This window comes from Periplaneta americana, chromosome 15, assembly GCF_040183065.1.
Source record: "Periplaneta americana isolate PAMFEO1 chromosome 15, P.americana_PAMFEO1_priV1, whole genome shotgun sequence".
Classification (NCBI taxonomy): domain Eukaryota; kingdom Metazoa; phylum Arthropoda; class Insecta; order Blattodea; family Blattidae; genus Periplaneta; species Periplaneta americana.
This window is the reverse complement of record NC_091131.1, coordinates 93,695,487-93,717,535: the sequence shown is the minus strand read 5'-3', so window position 1 is coordinate 93,717,535 and position 22,049 is coordinate 93,695,487. Positions and strand designations below refer to the sequence as shown.

General features: G+C 36.0%; 2 protein-coding genes across 6 annotated transcripts in view; one reads left to right on the top strand and one right to left on the bottom strand.

Moving 5' to 3' along the window:
* The window catches only part of LOC138715203 (uncharacterized), a 120,418-nt gene that overhangs the window by 93,274 nt on the left and 5,095 nt on the right, over positions 1-22,049 (bottom strand). For 3 of the 5 annotated variants that reach the window (XM_069847844.1, XM_069847847.1, XM_069847845.1), the window contains exon 1: positions 397-540. The exons of 1 other annotated variant lie outside the window; for it this stretch is intronic. In XM_069847844.1, the coding sequence (XP_069703945.1) occupies positions 397-426 (30 nt within the window). In that variant the 5' untranslated portion in view covers positions 427-540. Of the gene's footprint in view, positions 1-396; positions 542-22,049 lie in introns of those variants that run through there. One more of the 5 variants, XM_069847846.1, reaches the window with a different exon arrangement.
* LOC138715204 (WD repeat-containing protein 5 homolog) overlaps positions 9,951-22,049 on the top strand; it is a 58,203-nt gene continuing 46,104 nt past the window's right edge. Inside the window, exons 1-3 of the mRNA XM_069847850.1 lie at positions 9,951-10,125; positions 13,152-13,258; positions 21,692-21,832. Of these exons, the coding sequence (XP_069703951.1) occupies positions 9,993-10,125; positions 13,152-13,258; positions 21,692-21,832 (381 nt within the window). The 5' untranslated portion in view covers positions 9,951-9,992. The remainder of the gene's footprint in view (positions 10,126-13,151; positions 13,259-21,691; positions 21,833-22,049) is intronic.

Genomic DNA, 22,049 nt, shown 5'->3' with positions numbered 1-22,049 from the left:
CAAATTAGAATCTACTGGCGAGGAATACTTTTGAAACGAAAATTTACGATTTTTAAATATATTTATGGTAGTAAATGTTGTGCTTGTAATAAGATTAGAAACATGAAAACTATGTCGGCTATATTGTTAGGGTATTCACAATTAACAAATAGAGAATTTTAAAGTGTACCTATAAAATATAATTTCATAAGACATCATGAAACGATGTAATAATTGTGACAATAAAGGACTATTGTTATGAACTGCAAATAAAGAATTATTGACCTACTTAGGCTACTATAAATGCATTACTTCCATTAGTCTTTATAAATGTTACAAGACAAGAATATTATCCTATCTTCTGTTTTGTCAGCTTACATTTAATTAATTTAATTAAAATATATCTAGTAAACTTACTGTTTCGTATTTTCGCAAACTTTTTCGCATGATAAGTACGAGTTAAATATAATTATTGCACCAATGCATTGCAGAAATCTCAGTAACACTAAATACAGCCAGAGATTAAAAAATGTATAAAAATGGAAACCTTAAATACCAAGAGAGTCACTTCAGTTGAAACACGTCTAAAATTATCATTGTTGGCTGTTGCTTGGGAGGTAGGAATATTATACAAGATGAGAAAAGAAACACGAACTGATCACTGCCTACTAGATGCTGAATATTTAGCAGACAATGGAGAATTTTAATAAACAAATTAAATACTTTATTCGCCTTCAATTATTTCCCTCTTCCTCGTTTATAAATATCATGGCAGCTTTATAGTACATCGCATAAGTTTAAATTTTTGTGTACCTACAATAATGTAAAAATATACAAAATAATGTGATTTTATTATTTTTATTTTTATATTGTTTTGTTTGTAGTAATCACGGTACTGACACATAGTAAGTATATTAAACAATTTTAACAACTCATTTTATAAATCTAGTTTTTACATCTAGAAAATTGAATTTTATCATAATTATATTATCCTTATCATTAGAGAAATTTCATATTCTAAAGCAGTGGTCGTCAGCACTCGCTGAAATGGGTAGAGTGCATGGAAGGTAAGGAAATATGGTCCGTTGTGTACAAGAGAGAGCGAGACAGCATACTCGCTAACAGCTACGAATGCACGCTAGGGCAGTGTCTTGCCCGCGGGTAAGCGACGCTAGCCCGAGAGTGCAGTGTTTTGATGATTCCTGCTAGCAATGTGACAACAAGAATTTTCACGATACGATGTGTAGAATGTAATTAACGCCAAAATTATTTTCATCCATAATATTTTGGTAAAATTTTCGTACTTCATAAAAATCTTCTTCTTTTTTTTTTTTTCTTCATATTTTGTCGCTTCTTCTGTCCTTCGTTAATACTTCTGTAACTACAACTGAACCCTACTTTCCAAATATTAAAAGGAGACAGTAGAGATGTTTTCCAGAGAAACACTAAAAAAAAATCACGCTATCCATTCCACCAACATTACGGCATTCCCAAGGACAAGTGAAATCTCTAAATTCTTCTTTAGAGTCATTGAACTCCTAGCGTCAATGAATTTTGGAAGTCAAAAGAAGTACAGTAGTTTCTATTGCATCTTTGCTCACTTTTTCAAATCCAGTGATGGTATTTTTACTGTTGCCATGTATAATTTTATGTGTAACTTAATGTTTTAAACGGGTTTCAATAATCAGTTTTGCTTTCTACTTCATTTCTCCTCTTTTTGCAACTTCGAGGGGCATTTTTATAGTACAAAACAATATCAACTGACAGAAAGTGTAATCTTTTGCCAAGAAATATAGAAAAGCTACTTGTATTGCAACCACTGTTGAGTCCAGCCAATGTAAACACTATTTCTTTCTCTTCAGTGTAAAAAAATGTGAGTTATCTAGATCTCGAATTCAGATAAGGATGTAATGATGCTGGCAAACTGTTCGAACACATAGATTTATTGCATTTTACTTGGCGGCATAGTAAATGTGTTGTCGTCAACTAATGCTGAGTTCTTGCCAATAATACCATAAACTCCCTTGCTCTACGTACATTTCTCATACATAGCGGCTTTAGAGGAAAGGGCTGGGCATCGCTGAAGATGATTCTGTTTCATTTCTTACTGAAGACTATAGCTACAATGCACAAATTATCGTATAATTTGTTGTACATTGTGACACTACCATCTTTTATTATTTGAAATTTCGTGGAAATAGTGTGATATTATATCTTGATATGTTGAGTTCATTAATATTTTAACTGTTCACAATGAATAAGTCGATATGGGTTAATTCCCTTCTTAGCAAGACGGTAACAGCTTCATTACCAGATAATCCACAGTGTGCTGGTACCACTGAAAAACTATCCTTCTGTTAAGCTTCATCGGATGGTGTATAATTTTCCAACATTCAGTTTTTTTTTTAAGGTGATATATTGGTTGTTACAGCCGTAATAGCTACTCTAGAATCACTGGATATAACAGCTTATTGCAAATACGACATCTAGTGCAACAGATTTTGAAGTGTCAAATAGATTGCTTCAACTTCGCCATCAAAATTTATAGCTCCGTAACCTAAGGATTTACAAAACGAGAAAAGTGGACGTATTGCAGCACCAGCACCTGCTCCTGCTCGATTTTATAGATAAAACTATTAAACTCTGAAGGCTTAGTTTATAAATAATGGTGTAAACCTGCTCCAAATAGTTTAGGAACGAATATATTTTAGCTTTGAAATATTTATTTTATATTTCCATATTTTACCAAAATAAACTTCATATATTGGCAAATTTCCCTTCATATTGTGCCGGTCTCTACTCATCACAACCACCATCACCACTAAAGTTATAAAAATTGTTTTGGAATTCTAATTTTGTCCATTCTTTCAACGTGGTTCCTCCAATTATAGCGGTCATTTTGTATAAATCTTGATTTTGGTACGGCTTTCAGTTCAATCAGTATGTCCTCATTTCGTTTATGCATGAGAAAACAAAAGTGATTAAATATATCGCCTATGTTTAAATTAATATTAAAAAGCACCAAGAGAAATGACAGTCTCGTATCTCATCCGCGTGGTCTAAGGCGCCGTGCTTTCGATTGGCGATATGTAGGCTAACGCACGTAGTTTGGGTCTTTATGTGAAAATAAATTTTCACGCGAAGGGCGACTAATATATGGGGCCAGTGGCCATCCAGCATCGTAATCGAAAAATGGAGAGCTACAATGAGTAGCGTAATCCGTTCTTGCGTTAGACCAGGACTGTACACGATGATAGGATTTGGTGACAGGAGACGTACAGTACACACAACAAGAGGTATGAACACTTAATTAATCACATCCAAATCGGCCACTCATTTCTCATTCAATTGTGAGTAAAATTGGAGAAAAATTTAGAGAACATGAACATGAACATGAAAGAAACATAAAATTATCATTTTCTGTTAAAAATATCTTGTTTTATGTAGATTTCATCAATAAAACTGCATTCATAACACAAGGACTAATAAAATATATTAACAATAAAGTTGTTACCATTGCAACCATAACCATAGTGCTTCTGAACAAAACAAATGAAATATTACATAAAAAATATGCTCTTTCAGATATGAAAAACTTGACCAGCCTCATGGTCAGAGATTCCCGGGTTCGATTCCCAGTTAGATCACAGGAATTTTTCCTTAAAGGGGAATGTTCCAGTGTTCGTCCATGATCTGAAAATAAGGTTAGGGTTAGGTTTAAGACCTCTCCTGGCACTTCACAATCGTCCTATCATAATATCATCGGGACAGCGTAACTCCGCCTTCCAGGCGCCCAAACCTCAGAAGTGGGTTACAAATAAGTCACTGCCAGGAGAGACTAGAAATGTCAAATGACAACCTGGTAAAAAAAATATATATATATATTAAAAACTATGCCTACTGTAAAGGATAACATTTAAAAACGATGACATCATAACTCGCACAAAATAGTCGCAAAACATTTTGTTTCGATAAAAGTAATCGTTTCTAAATACAAGATTTGACTTGTCTAAGCTTTTTGTCCCAAATCTCCCTCATTCAATGCGTTATTTTTTAAACACCTTGTATATTGTGGTGTATACTTTTTATTTAATATAGCCGTTTCAATTACGTTTGTGATTTTTCAAGCCCGTAATGGAAAAAGTTGGTAGGAATAGCTCGATCATATACCAGCAGTCATATACCAGGGGTTTGTTCCCTCACCCCAGCACCCGAAGATACTGAGTGAGTCAGCCAGGGCTAGACCGGCGTCAGCTTAGTAACTGCTGCGTCATCGCAGTGATCATACCTCTTGTTCGCGTACGTTTCGTGTTTAGTTACGTAAACACGTTCACACAGTGAGGGTGCAGTTGTATACCGTACATTTAGAGCGTAGTAATGTGTCCATTATGAAATATAGCCTTGGACAACGAGTGTTTATTTACGACAACTTTGTAAAATACGAATCTTGGAGAACAGTTGTAAAAAACTTCCGTCAGTCATTCTCTGATTAACCAGAGCTTTCTAAAGCAATGATTTACAATTTAGTGAAGAAATTTCGTACAACTGGATCAGTATTGGATCAGAAATGAACATGTGTGAAGCGTGTTCTCACTGAGATGTTAGATGAAACTGGCCACCGACTAGAGAGAAGTCCTACGATATCATCCCGCCGTATAGCTCAGCAGGTAGGGGTGTCACAGTCTTCAGTGATAAGAGGCACGAAACAATTAAAAGTAAAACCTTACAAAATTCGTGTAATTCAGAGGTTAACGGAACACGATTATCAGAGCAGACTTAGGTTTTGCATGTGGTTCCAATAGTCAATGTATGATGGACTACTTGACCCCATCTTAATTTTTATAGTGACGAAGCATGATTCCACCTCAGTGGTTACATGGACACTCAAGACAATCGTTACTGGGACAGTGAAAATCCACACCGTTTTCACGAACACCGTTTTCACTAACAACATGACATAAGAATAGGAGTAGCTCTATGGTGTGCAATGAGCGGATGAAGATGATTGGCCCCATTTTCTTTGAAGAGACAGTCAACGCACAAAAATACAGTTCATACTTCGTCCATTTTTAATGAGCTGAGTGAGGACGAAAAGTTGTACAGTTATTTCAAGTTTACGCGAATAATCCACATTCACTTGCGAAACTCAAATAAAATGTCCGGCACGAAATTCGAGCCATTTCGGAGAACGAACTGTGGCGAGTTGCTGGACATGTCTTCAGGAGATGTGCAGCCTGCCAGATATCACAAGGACGTCATTTCGAACGTGAATTGTGAATTCGGTAAGTACGTCATTACGCAATACTAACCGCAAAAGCGCGGAACGAGTCCTCCGCATATGGTAGTGTAGTTACATATGAATCAGTCATCGTAAGTGCGGATAGGAATCTAGCCCTGACTGGTTCACCCTGTACAAGGACGAGAGGTTATGCCATCTCTCGTGTAGTCCGGATTTGTGCGAGGTCGAGTCGGTTCAGAAAAACCAAGGCTTTACTATGCGTGCATGTGACAGAATGAGTATTTCATCTTCTTTCGGAAAATTCTCTGAACTCCTCAGGGCTGTAACGTCATGAATGATTATTAACAGAAACGGTATTAAAGTGTAAACATGACGCATGAAATTTTCATTCTATAATTCTTTATATTGAGTTCCTTTAATCTCGTCCAATGTCGTATCCTTAAATCTTAAAGTCTCATGTTTTCTTAGAGATGGAAAATAAAAAAACCAAGAAGAAAAAGGGCGTCTCTTTGCTGGAGCGTCCAGCGGCAATGCTGGTGGAGCCCAAGACTTCTATGTCGAACGAGCGGCGAGGGACCTTCTTCGGGGATAGACGCGTGTCCACAGCCGAGACCGTTAGGAGAGCCTCCTGGCTGGAAAAGACTCGCCGCGGGTCTCTTGCCATAAAGAACAGAGGCCGCATCACTCACGAAGTTCCCTTTCCGGATACTTTCAACGGACTTTATACTGTGAGATTCTCCCCCGGCGGAGGAACCATGGCCGCAGGATTTGGGGCCGGTGCAATCCAGGTCTGTGCAAACTTATTCTACGCGTCATATTCGTTTCCGATACGATCATCATCTGCGCGCGGTTTTGTTTCAGTGAATAATAATAATAATAATAATAATAATAATAATAATAATAATAATAATAGTGTTTTTATGTTCAGTCAGTAGTCCGAAGACTGGTTGGAACCTCATAAGCAGAGCCCGAATTTTTAGGCATTTACAGTATTTAAAACAGGCAGGTGAGAAAGGCAGTTAAAACATTAAAAGGCACTGTATATGTAAAAGAAAGGCACAATATGCAGACAAAAGAGCAATTAAAACATGAAAAAGGCACTATATTTTAAAGAAAGTCCAGCACGCTACCTCGAGACCAAGGAGGCGGACACAACTGGCCCACTATAATGCTTTGATGAAGATTTATATTTTATGGTATGCACGTATATTATCACTCAGTATATCTCACTTGAGGAAATGTTGTTGTTGTTGTTGTTGTTGTTGTTGTCTTCTAATGTCACGCGTTTGGCAATAAAGTCATTTGACTCTTGCACTTTAATATTTTTCAAAGATGGTCCATAAACCGCAGACTCAGACTAGAGGCTCTTAACTCCTGTGTATATTCCCGGTGCTAACATACGGTTGCCAAACCTGGGCCCTCACAGAGAGGCAAAAGATGAACATCGAAATATGCCAAAGGAAAACGGAGAGGAAGATAGCTGGCGTTTCACTGAAAAACAAGGTCTCCAACACGGCACTGCAGAAAATTACAGCTTCTGAGAACATCACACAAAAAGCCCTCATAACGAAGTGGAAGTGAGGTGGTCATGTAGCAAGGCAGCAACAAGGCAGATGGGCGCGAGAAACCGCCATGTGGGACCCGTACATAGGAAGGAGAACACAAGGCAGGCCAAGAAGAAGATGGGCAGATAAATTCAAGCAGCAGCTGGGAGGGAACTGGTCACCCATCGCCCGCAACAGGAACGAGTGGAGACAGATAGTGAACAAACTCATATAGATCTAAAATTTGACAAACTCTAGTGTATCTCACATAGTGAATGTGAATGTAAATATTGTTCACGTGAAATAGCTCATCATGTGAACCACACCAACCGAGCTTCCCCTCCTGTAGGAGGCCCGAGCCCTTCATGGGACACAGTGGCTTCATTCATTCATTCATTGTCATGGTCAGCCACTGAAGCACAGATTTTGAAGTGTTCCGAATCCATTTCTTGGTTTCAGTTGCACAATGGGCCGTTAGGGGACTGATATATTCCAATTATATGCAGGTGTTTGGCCAAACAGTTATGGCCTGTTGCCAATCTAAATGCAGCTACAGACGATTTTCGTGGTAAATCGGGAATTATCTGTCGATTATGACGCAGAGTTTTCCATTTTTTCCCTTGAGATTGTGTTATCAAATTTTGTTTATTGAAGTCTAAGTATGTAGATTTAATAAATCTTTTCACAGAGTAATACGTAGATTTAGTAACAGGCCTGTAAGTAGCAGTGCGGCCCTTCTTTGCTAAAGCATCCGCATTCTCGTACTTGAAGATATGTGTCACAGAAAGAACAATTGTTTGTATGCATCTGAAGTCTGATTAGTGGAATATGTAGCTAATCGGCGATTGTATGCAATGGAGGGGGGAAGGTACTGGGCACTCTACTCCATGACCTCCTGACCTAGTTGCCTTATGAGTAGAGCCCGGAATTTCAGGCGCTAAATATTAATATTATTCCTCGCTATAGTTTATAAATACAGAAGCCATGCCCTGACTTCTTTGAGATGTCATTCCTGTCATTCAGTATTTTTTTCTTGGTATCGTTAAAAGTATTTAATTCTCTTAACCACCACTTATAAACTAGCGCACCATTTACAAGCTCCATTGTCAGTCCTTGTGACTCTTTTGTCTATTATTACATATCGGACTCTTGTGAACTAGGCTTAAAACCCTCCTCACGGGCACTACATCTGTTCATCTACACTTACAGCGTATTCCGAATCTCACCGGACGGGTTGATAACAATGACGTCACGCTGCAGAAACATAGGAACAAAACTGCTGGAAGGATCGATGGCTGTCATGGCGACTGTATAAGTTGTTATCTGTGCTACGCTAGCAAAATTTTGCGAAATTTCCGTACTGCCATCTCGTTCAAAGAAAAGAGATCATAAACAACTTATTTCTTGAACCGGTAGTAATAACTGGTCCGTTAACATGTTCGCTCATAAGCCATTAACATATTGTTTTTACGTTGTGCTCATTACAAACAATACAGTAGAACTAAAGCAGAACACACCGCCATAACACAACAGCGCATGATTTCATTCGTCTGCTAATTCCCGCCCTATACAAGAACCAATCAGATTCACTGATAGCGGCTGATGGAGACTGCCACCACCTCTGCAAGCTGATGGCATCGGTGCGACACCGGTGGAGCATCAATGACGTCATCGGTGGAATTCGGAACACCGTGATGCCATCGGATTGCTCACTGGTGAGATTCGGAATACGCTCTTAGTGTCATTCTTAACGTTTAGCACCTAAAATTCCGGGCTCTACTTATGAGTAATGCCTTATTGGTGTCACTTATGAGGTTCAAACCTGTCTTCGGACAGTTGACTAAACAACAACATATCGTTTCTTTGATGATCAAAAAGGAAGTACCAAGCGAAATATTATAAAATTTGTTCAAGTTTTACTGACAGAAAATGATGGTAATTTTGTAAGGATTTTATGCCGTATTATGAGCACAGTTTTATTCGAAAATATACCTGTTCAGTCATTCGTAGGAAAATAATGTAAACTGAGTCAACCAACATCATCCGTTTCCGAATTAACAGACTTCTTGTTATAATTATAAGGACAGTTAATTAGTGTTCGCCTGGGGAAATACTGTATCTGAGTTGACTCTCACACATCCGAGCAACCCACATATCCCGCAAACACCCCACATTCACCTACCCTGACACGTTTCCTCACACCTCCCCTTGTATAACCTGCACTCAGCCGGACTGAAACGACCACATACTCACACTTGGAGCCTATTTAGCTAATTTCGCACTCAGTGAATGCATTTAGGCCTAACGGTCTGTTCCAAGTCTCGTCCATAATTTGTATTAACTATGCCACAGCCCCCATTTCAAGACTTGACACTTCATTGATGACACTGGAATATTTTCGTAACTGAGCGCTCTACACTATTTATTCTTGGTCTACAGCAAAGTCTACACAGGGGTTACCAATAGGTGGACCTGGGCCAGAAATCAGGCCGTAGAGCCTATCTTCCCAGTTTGATTAAAAAGAGAGAAACATTAAACAAAGATTAATCACCCCACTCGACTTTTCTGGAATGCAAAACCCACATATTATGTATAACATTGATTTCCTGACAACTGTTTCAATACATGAATGAAATGAACAAAAAGTTTAAAGGAAAAGGAAAACTTATGACCGAACTAATACCATAAACCAAAATTTTCACATACAGAATTTATCTTTCCTTAAGTTAGGGCAATGAATTTTTGTATTTTCGGAATCTAAAGGATTTCATCAAAAACAATAACGAAACAGACTGATAAACGAATGAGCAACACTCTGAAGTTCCACATCATCATTTATAGACTCGATTTCTTCTCATCTAATTTTTCTTCTGTAAGAACATTACATTTTCTGTTTGATTTTCGATTGTTCACTGAGCCTGTTTAGTCTTCTAATTGTTTCGGCAGAAGGCACAGGTCTGTTTAGAAAGTTTATTCGAAATTTACGTCTTGTTTTCGCACACGACCTTCAGCCTTTTATGTACGTATTGTACATATACACACGCTCACGCAATGAGAATTTGTTAGTAGGCATTACCTAAATACACAATAATCACTGAATCTTAATCATATGAGAAAATACAAGAACTAATCAGGCAAGTTGTATTATTAGCCCAGTAATAAATTAATTAAATTTCTGGCAGGTTCGTAATCCCGACACAGGAGAACTGAAGGCAACTCTAAGATCCGGGATGGAGCAGGCGTTTCCCATAATGTGCATAAGGTACCATCCCGTCAAAACAGAAGTGTTTTACGCAGCCAGCGCGGATGGAGCTGTTTACATCTGCAATGCAGAGAACGGTGACTTCTCAAGATACATTCAAGGTAGATCTTTTCGTCTAGTAAATCTCAGGTCTGTTCTTACGTGTATTAAAAACTACTTTGTAACTTGAACGAAGATTCTGTGGTAGCATATTAAATGGAGTGCTCAAGTTGAAAACTCATTAAAGTTTCAAGTGTTCATTATAATCTTCAAGTTGTTTTCTTTCATTTAAATTTTACCCAAAATGCTCTCTCAATTAATATCACTCAATAAAAGAATTGTATTCCAATGGATACCATCCCATTGTGGAATCCTGGGAAACGAGAATGCGGATGATTTAGCAAAGAAGGGCAGCACTGCTACTTACAGACCTGTTATTAAATCTACGTATTACTCTGTGAAAAGATTGATTAAATCTACATAGCCTACTTAGACTTCAAAAAACAAAATTTGATAACACAATCTCAAGGGAAAAAATGGAACTCTCTGTATCATAATCGACAGTTAATTCCCGATTTATCACGAAAATCGTCTGTAGCTGCATTTAGATTGACAACAGGCCATGATTGTTTGGCCAAACACCTGCACAGAATTGGAATATATAAGTCCCCTTACTGCCCATTGTGCAACTCAAACCAAGAAATGGATTCGGAAAGCCTCAAAATCTGTGCTTCAGTGGCTGACCATGATAATATCTTTGAAAAATATTTAAGTGCAAGAGGTCAAATGACTTTATTGTCAAACGCCTGGCATTAGAAAACAAGAACAACATTTTACCCGAGGTTCAACAGAGTTTCTGATTTCCGTCGGTTTCAAGAAAGCAATCTTCAAAATCCTGGTCCATTCTCAATTGAATTTCAACGAATTATTCGCCATATTACGTAATGGAATGATGATTAGGGGTGGACGTTCGGACACCGAACCTATGAAGTTAACTATGCCGCGTATTATACAGGTCGTGTTGTTTACATCAACTCCGGGGGATACAGGGACTTATACAGAGCACTGCTATGCCTGAATCAAAAATTATTCGGTATAATCAGGTGACTAAACAAATATGGTGTAACACACATTTACGAAAGTGAAAGTGACTTGTCTCATTCTCTTCTTTGTAGAAAATGGTGATATATTTTAAATAAAAATGGTGTACTTTAAGTGTCACTGATTCTGTTGCAATATACAACTCTGTGCATTCGTAAATTGTCAAATATAAACCTTTTCGATTGTCACTCAAACAAGAAAGTGTTCTTTCGACATCACACGATGTTACTGGTGCAAATTTGAAATAGTTTTTATTTATTATAATCTTGTGCCTATTCACTGTTTATTAGGTCATAATGCACTTTACAGTTTCGAATATGCAGGATTTTTTCAAGAACACTCCTTAGTTTTAGTTGGATCCTTTTATTATTTTATTGTTACCAACAGCTGATCATCTAGAATTTAAAATTATTTCATAACACGAGGTTAAGTATTGGAATATGTATGGTTGTTGGAGTCTGCAATTTTCTAGACGTCTACTTTTCAATGACGTAGATTCTCAAGTTTTTGGAACAGAATATTCGCACGTATCAGCATCAGACACAAGTCATAATAAAAAGTGGACTGATTCGAAATAGAATCACTAAACAATTTCAGATGTTCGATATGTCTCTTAGAGTTACAATGTTCCTGTAAATCATGACGCTTAATAGCTTTAAGTCTAACGTACACAATTTACACCGTAATATATTTTCGTCCTTGACTGAAAAATAGTCGTCTCCGAATTCTGTTACAAGCACATGCAAAATTGCAGATTTTATTGGCAGCATTTTAATACACTTTCACAGTACCTTCCACTAGATCACAACTGAACTCCATACGAAATATTTGCTTTTTAAACAGAACATAGGCCAAATTCGGATTAAATTCATGACATGTCTAATGGTATGTAAACAAATGTAATACGTCTATATGTATATAAAAAAGGTATTTAATAATAGCTACTTGAAAGCAAATTTCTCTTTCAAATCCAATCGGTTAAAGCGAACTGATGATTAACATTAAATGTTTAAACAAAACATATTCTTCTTCTTGTCCTAGCAGATTATAAAAACATCAGTCATGAATAAATTACTTAAGTACTTCCTTTAAAAACATACTGCTATAAAAATAAGATTAAATACATTATCCATGATTGGTATTTAGGCCTGTATATAAGATTGTGTGTCAAATTAAATCCATAACATTTTGAAAAGTATAAAAGTACATATCTTCTATTTTAAGGGCAATTGATTACATTGATTTCATAAAACATTAAAAGAAATATATTTACTCAAGTGAATATAAAGAAAAATCATTCCTGTAATTAACTTATTTTCAACAACGTATGCCACATCTCTGCATTTTTTTTTCTTCATCAGTTTCGTTGTATATTAGGCTATTCCGAAAATGTACAGACCTATAGCCTGAGAAGGGAAATCAGATGTGCATCTGTCAATTTATAGCGATAGTCATTCTTCATGAAGTACATTTTCGAGAATGTTGTATGTAGATCCAAACGTAGAACTCATACGCTCTTTGTGGTTGTTTTTTAATACAGAAGTATTCATTTTCTCAATGCTCTTTAAACTGGTATTTTCCGAACGACATTGCTCTGAATTCCACCACTAGACAGTAAATACAAATCCCCTCTACCCTTTCATGACGAATGGGGCTAAAGGAGGGGATGAATGACATATTCCGGATTGTGACGTACGCTACAACTGGCGCCCAGTTCTGCATCCCTGGTATAGGACATTCAGTATCTCCTGAAACCTACCTGCGCGTGAGGGAAAGGAAAAATGGATAGGGAAGGTTCCTTTCCTCGTTACACTTCCAAATGGACAGGGAAGCTTCCTTCCCTCGTTACACTTCCACTTGCAATTAGCTAGCTCACTTATCCCCACCATAAGGTTTTTATCATAAGCTACAGCGCACGCATGGATTCGGTTTCACGAGATAACGAATGGCTTATAGAGGATAACGAAAAGGAAACAGGATGACGCACGTAAGGGATTAACCTAAAAATTATAGTAAGTGTAAATCTAAATTTTTACTTTGTTTTCAGAGGAAGACAACGAGATAAATACAGTTGACATCAGCGTGAATGCGGCATTAATAGCGACAGGAGGGAAGGACGGAGCTGTGAGGCTTTACGACACCGATACAGCTGAGGTGATACATGTACTCTATGTGACTGGTATCTGCGGCCCTGAAGCTAATTGATATGGTGACACTGTGAACTTACCCATTTCTCTATTGTTTTAGGTAAAAAGAAGCTTCTGGTATCTATTACTAGTTATAAAAAAATCCACTCGCCAGGGATACCGCTATCTTGACATGGACGGAGAATCGGTGAGCTGTTAAACTGAAATTCTCGGGAGTGCTGAACCAAAAAATTACACTTCTATAACGCCATCGTTTCTATTTCCGGCACTGCTGCTGCCATTTTCTCGGTCTAGCCTGCCGACTAATTCAGTATTGAACGTTGTTGAATCGCCAGTTTGTCTTAAGACTTCAGATCAAAATATATCCAACAGGACTTAAAAAACCTATCAGATGCATCCATATAAAAGCAGTAGTGTTTGCTGAATACAGCTAATTTCTGAAACTCACGGCACCGAATATCTTGATAGTGAAGATTTCTCGTTCATTCCTGCGATTGACTCTAACATCTTTTCAAAAGATAAGATTTATGAAAGGTAAGGGACTGAGTTAACAATGGTAGAGGATAACGAAATGGAAAGGGATGACGCACGTAGAAGATTACTCCAAAAACTGCAATATTGTCATGTTAAATAGATTGCTTTGTAACTCATTCTAACCTCGTAAACTCAAATTTTTACACGCTTATGCGGGTGGTATTTTGATAGCCAGTGTAAGCAATCTACCACCTTCCATCCTGTGAATATTTTGAAGCCATTCTTGACACTGCTTAAATTCTTTCCCAGTGTTTTCAGTGTACAATTTCTCCCAAATGTAGTGTTTATTTGCTTATCCAATAATTGAAACCCAAGAAGTGGTCTAAGAAATTGCATTTGTGGTACTTCTGTTTTTCTAATTTTTTAATTTAATATCCATATTTCGCTTCCAAATCGAAATGTAACTTTCGCTGTGATGTTATGTATCCTTAATTTTGTACTGGCTAGCATCTGTTTTCCGAATTTAATTATTCAAGTTAATGTATTTTACATATACAATATGTCCCAAAAGTCACGATGGAGTTTCAGAGGATATTTCTTGAATGAATAGAAGTAGAAACGTAATATTGGTGCCAGATGAAAATAAAGCTCTCAAAGTCTTTGGTTTGTAAGTTCGAGGCACTGAAGGAAACAAAAGACGATAACAATAGAACAAATGCAATAAGAAAAGTACAGTGTGCTTTGTGGCTGTTCATCGTTGTCAGTTTCATTAAACTTATCTTCAGCAAACTCATACCTTTCGTAATAATCATCTGGATGAAGTGCATGTAACAATCGAAGTATATAAAGAGTCAGATGAAGATGTTTCTTTTTAAAGCTCTATGAACTGTTGTTTTCGGAAGTCCTGATTGAAGAGTTCAGAGCCATAGTGGGCAAAACGCCATATATTAAAAATGCAGAAAACAAGGGTTCAAGTTAAGTGATTACCATAATTCAATGAAACATATAACAAGTAATATAAAGTATGCACATTAAAATAAATGATATGTCAATCTTCACTAAACTATGGTATTCACGTAACTTTAACCCTTCCTTCCTTCTTTCGTTTTTAATAAATGGCGCTTGGCCCACTATGGCTCTGAATCCTTCAATTGTCGGGCACATTCACGAACTGATATTTTTGGACTCTGAACAAATGCTCTTTGGATGGCTTCTACCGTTTCATCATTTGTCGATGGTCTTCAAGTACGCTTTTCTCCAATAGGCTTCCAGTCTTAACCGTCTATCCCAAAGACGAATGTTATTCTCGTGTAGCGGTTTTTCGCTAAACACGCAACGAAATTCACGTCGTACATATACACATTTTTTTAAGTCCAGATGTGATTTGTATTTCGAAATGACATTTCAAATATATGTGAAACCAATTACTTGCCTTATTATTTTACCATTTAATTCAATTATAACTTTACTAAATATTTACTATGTATAGCTACAGCTTCACTTTTATTTGTAAACTGCATTGAATAATGTTTAACTATTTCATTTAACTGTTTAGCGAAATTAAATAAGTAATTGTTGTTTTCTATTTGAATGAAATATTTAAAAACGTTTTGTAAACAGATGATCACATTAGCTATAGTAACTAGAACGATTTTGCCATTTGCTACTGGAAATAAGAATGACCAGATTATGCCACCTTTTCTTCCTCCAACTTTCCTCAATCGTCAGGGCCGCAGATCCCAATGATGAACGTTAATTTGTTATTTAGTGATGTCATCACCTCATCACTATATAAGCTTATAAATTGATGTAATTTGAAAAATATTGTGGAAAATTCTACATATTCCTCTCGTACTTCGTTTCTAGCCCAAGAGGCTGCTCAGATATGAAGTCCAAATATGTGTTTACGTATGTATTATTGTACTGAATGACACAATCTCAGGGGGCGATAATAATAGTCAGTTAGAATCTCGCTCCCTAGTGTTGATTACCGCTTGCGTTTTTGTCGACGTCATATTCAAGAGTACGGCGAAAATCAAGTAATGTCATGGCGAATTCTTGGTTTAACCTCACAGAATGTCATCTCTACCTCTAACACCAATTCCACTGACTATAAATGACCTTAAAAGAGCGTCGTTAAATAACGGGCAAACGTTCCCGATAATCCAAATCTTGTCTTCACATATGAACGTGTGATAGATTGTGTGATGTTGGTCTCTCCTTGTACAGAAGGGAATTTAAATCCAGAATGTATGATTACAATATCTTTATAAGTGTTTATACCGTTGAATTTGGTTAAAGCGTCATCGAAGGAACTAAAGAAATGATGTCTCAATAAAGAGTCTCGCTGTAAGAAATAATAAGTACAGTAAATAAAATTTAAATAAGTACATTCACAATATCACGTATTTTGTACAGTACTGCAATTTAATTCGTAATTTTATGTAGCCCTACAGTATTAACTATAACTTATTTAAATGTTTTACACCGCTTTTTTATTATTTTGAAAAATAAAAGCACTGTACTGCCTTGCATAAAGTAGTGAGATACGGAGTAAAATATGCTGTTGTTGTTGTTGTTGTTTTACAATGCCAGGCGTTTAACAATGAAGTCATTTGACCTCTTGCACTTCAATATTTTTCAAAGATATTGTCATAGTCAGCCAATGAAGCACAGATTTTGAGGTGTTCCGAATCCATTTCTTGGTTTGAGTTGCACAATAGGCAGTTAGGAAAGTGATATATTCCAATTCTATGCAGGTATTTGGCCAAACAGCCATGGCCTTTTTCCAATCTAAATGCAGCTACAGACGATTTGCGTGATAAATCGGGAATTATCTGTGGATTATGATGCAGAGAGTTCCATTTTTTTCCTTGAGATTGTGTTATCAAATTTTGTTTGTTGAAGTCTAAGTATGTAGATTTAATAAATATTTTCACAGAGTAATACGTAGATTTAGTAACAAGTCTGTAAATAGCAGTGCTGCCCTTCTTTGCTAAAGCATCCGCATTCTCGTTTCCCAGGATTCCACAATGGGATGGTATCCATTGGAATATAAGTACGGAGTAAAATATAATATATTGTAATTAAAACATATACAATACTCACAACTAAGAATGTAGGTTCATGAAATGTAGCCTTTATTTTTTGTTTCGTTTTGGAAAATACTATATCCACCATAAGGCCTTCTCTTCCAATTAACCAGGGTGTAGGAAAATTTACATTTGTTCGAACCAAATATCTACACATTTAACGGACAAAATTAAAATTCTTTCAATCTTTTATCATCACACACTGTTCTCATAAATTGACTGAGCATATTGGGAATTAAATCAGTAGATTTCCCGAAACACACCATGAAATATTTGGTATAAACCAATTTTTATCATCTCTAAAAAGAAGCAAAAACGAGCAAAATTGTATTAAACTTTTGAGTTTGAAATAACTCAAAGAATAATGAAATTAATGACTATATTTACGGTTTACCCTGTATATTTAAGAATTTACACTGTTACTAGAAGTCACTACATATTAATGAATTGTTTATTAAAAATTTATCGTAATAAAATAATAAATCACATTTGTTTAATACAGTAACAACTGTCCTTCTTAATGACTGTCGCTATAGACGAGATTTCGCACTAACAGTTTTCGTTATAACCAAGCTCAACTGTATTTGTATTCGAAAAAGTATGTTTTTTAACATATGATACTTCTCAACATTAATATGAATTCGGAATTTATGATTGCGCAATCGTTGATTTTTTTTTTTTTTTTTTTTTTTTTTTTTTTTTTTTTTTTTTTTTTTTTTTTGTGGAAGATCATTATTCCTCAGGAGGCTCAATCTTGTGTGTCCCTAAAAGTGGTGTTACAGTAGAAATTCTGTTTGTGCGGCTTCTAATATTTGCATCCATTTTTATTTTCAAAATAAAGTTTCTGCGTTTAGCACAACGGTTCCTTTTTTCATCCCCGATTTACATTTACGCATTTCACGGATGCGATTTAATTCAAAAGGTTTTAGACTGTTGATTTTGACTGTAAATTAAATATTGATTTTTTTCTCTCCGAACTTTTGTCGTTTGGATAATTTTATATTTCCCCGCTAGCCACTGAACTGTTATGGCAGAGCCGTAGAAGTTAATTAATTACAGTCTGTGCATTTGTTACGTCACGAATATGAGGCAGCCATTTCATTTGCGTCACTTCGTCACAGATTGTAGCTCACCTACATTTACAGGGAAGGAAGTATATTCTTCTTCGTACGCTAATACGATATATGTTTTGGGTAACTGTCACCTTAGTCCTACAAGTATAATGCTAATCAATGAATCATTATTTATGCCTTTTCTTTGTGGTAGAGTTATGGAACAATTCTTCGTAAATTCTTTTATTATTGGCAAGTAATCAAATTCTATATTACAATTTCATACTTCATAGACACAACATTCATACATAGCAAATGGAGGTAGTCTCATAATTTGTTAATTGATCGTCAGACAGACAGATTGAATGAGAAACTGACCATAGGCGGAGTTATGGGTTGGGGCATGGGGAGCACTGCCCCCCCCCCAAACTTGTCTGAACTCTTTTTTTTCTATTAACATTAGAAAATATTGAATTCAAAAAATGTTTCTTGCTTCCGTTTATGATTAAGTTTCTGTGATCAAATTGACGAATTAATGTCTTCAGATCATGTGTCTGGACTATAAAATTTATTCTAAATTTCTGAATGTATAAAAATTTCTATACCTCATTTGAGGAATGGAATAACTGTAATGTTTATTTTGTAACAGCCTGTACTCACGTGTTAGTAGTCTGCAGGTGTTCAGGTCGCCACTTGGAGAAATATGAATGACATACTGCAGAACAATGCAGAAAAAAATAAAAGTGATCCCGGTGCAATGTGTAAATTTAAAGACGAGAGATTAAGTAAAGTAATTAGAATTTACATTTCATATGATACTGTATCTTCAAGAAGGTACGCTTCAGATAAAAAAGTTTCTGTTAGCACTGTTACGTAGTGTTATTGATGTATACATGTGATTGTATATGAGAGAGAAAAATTGGGAGATTGTTTTAAGCTATGCCCTATTCTAATTTATAGTACAGTTCAAGCCCTATTCAACTCGGTCCAAAACATCGCGGATATGGCTGTTGTTGTTTTCTAATGCCAGGCGTTTGACAATAAAGTCATTTGACCTCTTGCACTCCAATATTTTTCAAAGATATTATCATGGCGGATATGGCTGTAACTCTGTAAGAAATATGCCCCCCGAAAATACTTTTATTAAATGATAATTTTCCGATATAATGTACCACGGTCAAGCTATAATGTGGGGAAGAGGTAAATCATGTCCCCCCATAACCTTTTTATATCGGGACTCTATGGTTTTGCTTTGCCCCCCCCCCCCCCCCACCAAGGAAACTATTCTCTCTCCGCCTATGAAACTGACAGATAGATTGCACTTCTTAAACTTAAGGAGAAAGAAGCAAGCTTATACTGACTAACAGTTATTGATGGATCGACAAAACTACTGACGTCAGAAGAACTGAGAGTTGGATTACATGTTGGAGGAATATTTTGTGATTTATCTAAAGCATGTGACTGAGTTGATCACAATAAATTGATAAACATAGGATTAAAGTATCTTGGTATTAAAGGTTAGAATTTACTTATCAAATTGAAAACAAAGATGGAAATAAATATACTAAATTGTAAACATAAAGTTACTCGAAATTTTGGAATACTGAACATGGAGTTTCCCATGGATTAATTTTAGGTCCATTATTATTTCTGTTGAAGTTTATATTAATGTTTTAATTTCAAACGTAAATAATTTATCCTATGTAACCTTATTTGCAGATGATGTAAGTGTGGTTATCTCTAAACAATATGATCGCATTATAAACATTTATAATTAGTACAGTGTTACATACAGATTGCGGCCTAGGGTCACCAATTCGCGAGACTAAAGTTAGGAACGGACGGAGTATAGATGACGTCATGACCCATGGGGTGGGATGGCATTGTTAGAGTACAGTTGGTTTCGTAAGAAATTACTAATTCTGCTTGGCGTGGATCCTTGCAATCACCATACGTACTTAAGATCCTGTGAGTAAACACGTATATTTTATTTCTTTTCATTTATCTATTTGATTACTTTTACACGTATATTCGTGTTATTACTAATTTAGCTGTTTTATAATTCACACTACTGAGGAACATGTCGAAAATTAAGAGCACCAAGTGTGCTTTTCAGAACGAACTTATAGACAAGTTCGGAAAGGAATATTTTCTTATTAAAGGAAAAAAGCACTGAATTTTTCAGATTGTTAATAAAGTATAAGGACAGATAGAATTCGATTCTTTCAAAAGTGTAATAGCAAAAGTATATGGAAAATATTTAATTGTACAGTCAAAACAGGCCTTCAACATCAAAATCAGATACAAAACATGAAAAAGAATTTAATCGAGATTTGTGTAAAATGTTGGTACATGCCAACATCCCTTTAGCGTTTCTTGAAAAAAGTTGTTTTGAGTGAAAGTAGGATATACTTTCTTTTTGATGCGTTGCGAATGTACTTTGTAATTCGGTGCATTGAATTGTGAAGGAATATATTTTATGTAAGTACTGTATATTTTTATCTTTTCTGCTCACACAAAAATTATTATTTTATATTGTTAAAGCTTGTACAATATAATGTAAATCGAAACATGGAATGTTAGGCAATTATTAGTTGTACCAAAAATGCATTGTATATAATATATTTGTAAACGTGAACATTTATTTTGTGTCCTACTGTGACTGAATGTTTACATGTTGAGGCAAGGAGTAACTGCACTCTCAATCTCCCATTCCCCTCGATCTACACAATACAGTGGCCCTGCGTTCGTAACTAAATGCGTTTCGGTATCCTGCGCTGCAGTCTGGTCAGTGCAAATAAACTAGCATTTAATTTCGACAAAACCAATTAATCAAATTTACCGATGGTAGTTCTCAGTCTTCATATAAAATAATACTTATATTAAATGGAAGTTACTCAAAGAATGTATGAGCACAACGTTTCTTTCATTGGAATTGGATAACCAGTTGAACTGGAATACTAACATAGAATATATTGGTCCAATAAATTGCACTCTACCTGTTATGCATTAAGATCTTTTTCTTAAATTGCGATATAAACATCTTTAAAACAACATACTTTGCATACTTTCAATCTATAATGAAGTATCGATTAACATTCTAGGGCAACTGAGCTGAAGCTAAACATATTTTTGCTTTACAAAGGATAATAAGAAGTGTACAGCTTCAGAAATAATTGATGGAGCACAGATATTTTCAAAGTCCCAGAAAGGAGGCACTGCACATGATCAGAGGACGAGCGACCAGGTTCACAAGCGAGCCACTAGTTGAGGTAATAACATTCGTTGTTTCGTCGTCCCTAAGCAGCTAGAGCAAGTGCCAGGGAAAAGAATTTAGCGTAAATAAGTGTGCCACAAGAACTTTTTCACCACCAAGAGTCGGCCCATCAATTATTTCTGAGACTATATATAATGACACCATTTAAAAAGATTTTACAAAATTTAGAAATACTGACTATACTTTCTGACTACATTCTTTCCTTGGTGAAGTTTTATATTAAAAACCAAGATACATTTGGTATCTTCATTTCCATTCCTCTCTTAAATTCTGCAATCCAAATTTTTATGGTGGCGTAGGAAGGAGAATGTTCCCTCAATGCATTCCCATATCCGCATAAAATCCTTGCCGGACATCTCTTTCAAAAATAGGTAGGCCTCTTCATACTTAATTTAATAAAAATTGAACTTTTTATCTGACATAGTATTTTTTAAATTCACAATGAAGGTTCACGGCTAACTATAGGTCTAGGCCTATATTGGTACCCTTTTGTATTTTATTGACCATAAAATATTTGCATTAATAAACATGCCTTTTTTCCCTAGATTCTCATGATTTACCAGAAGGCACTGAAAGACACAAGCACCGACGCTTTAAAATTTCATCGCATGAGGATATTCGCTCTTCGATTTCATCCTACTATGACAGAAACTTTTGTAACAGGAGGATGGGACGACATGGTTAAGGTAATACCTATATCAAGTTCGATTAATATAGAATTATTAAATGAGAGATTATCGTATTGCGCGCATATAGTCTATAACATTTATTTTCACGAAATCATACTGTTTGCACTAACCGCAAGTACATGAGTACATGTGGCAAGCAGGAGATATGGCGTAATGAGGTGGTTTTGCCTGAGTTGTTGGATGCCGAACACTTTACTGTCCGTGATGTGGCTGG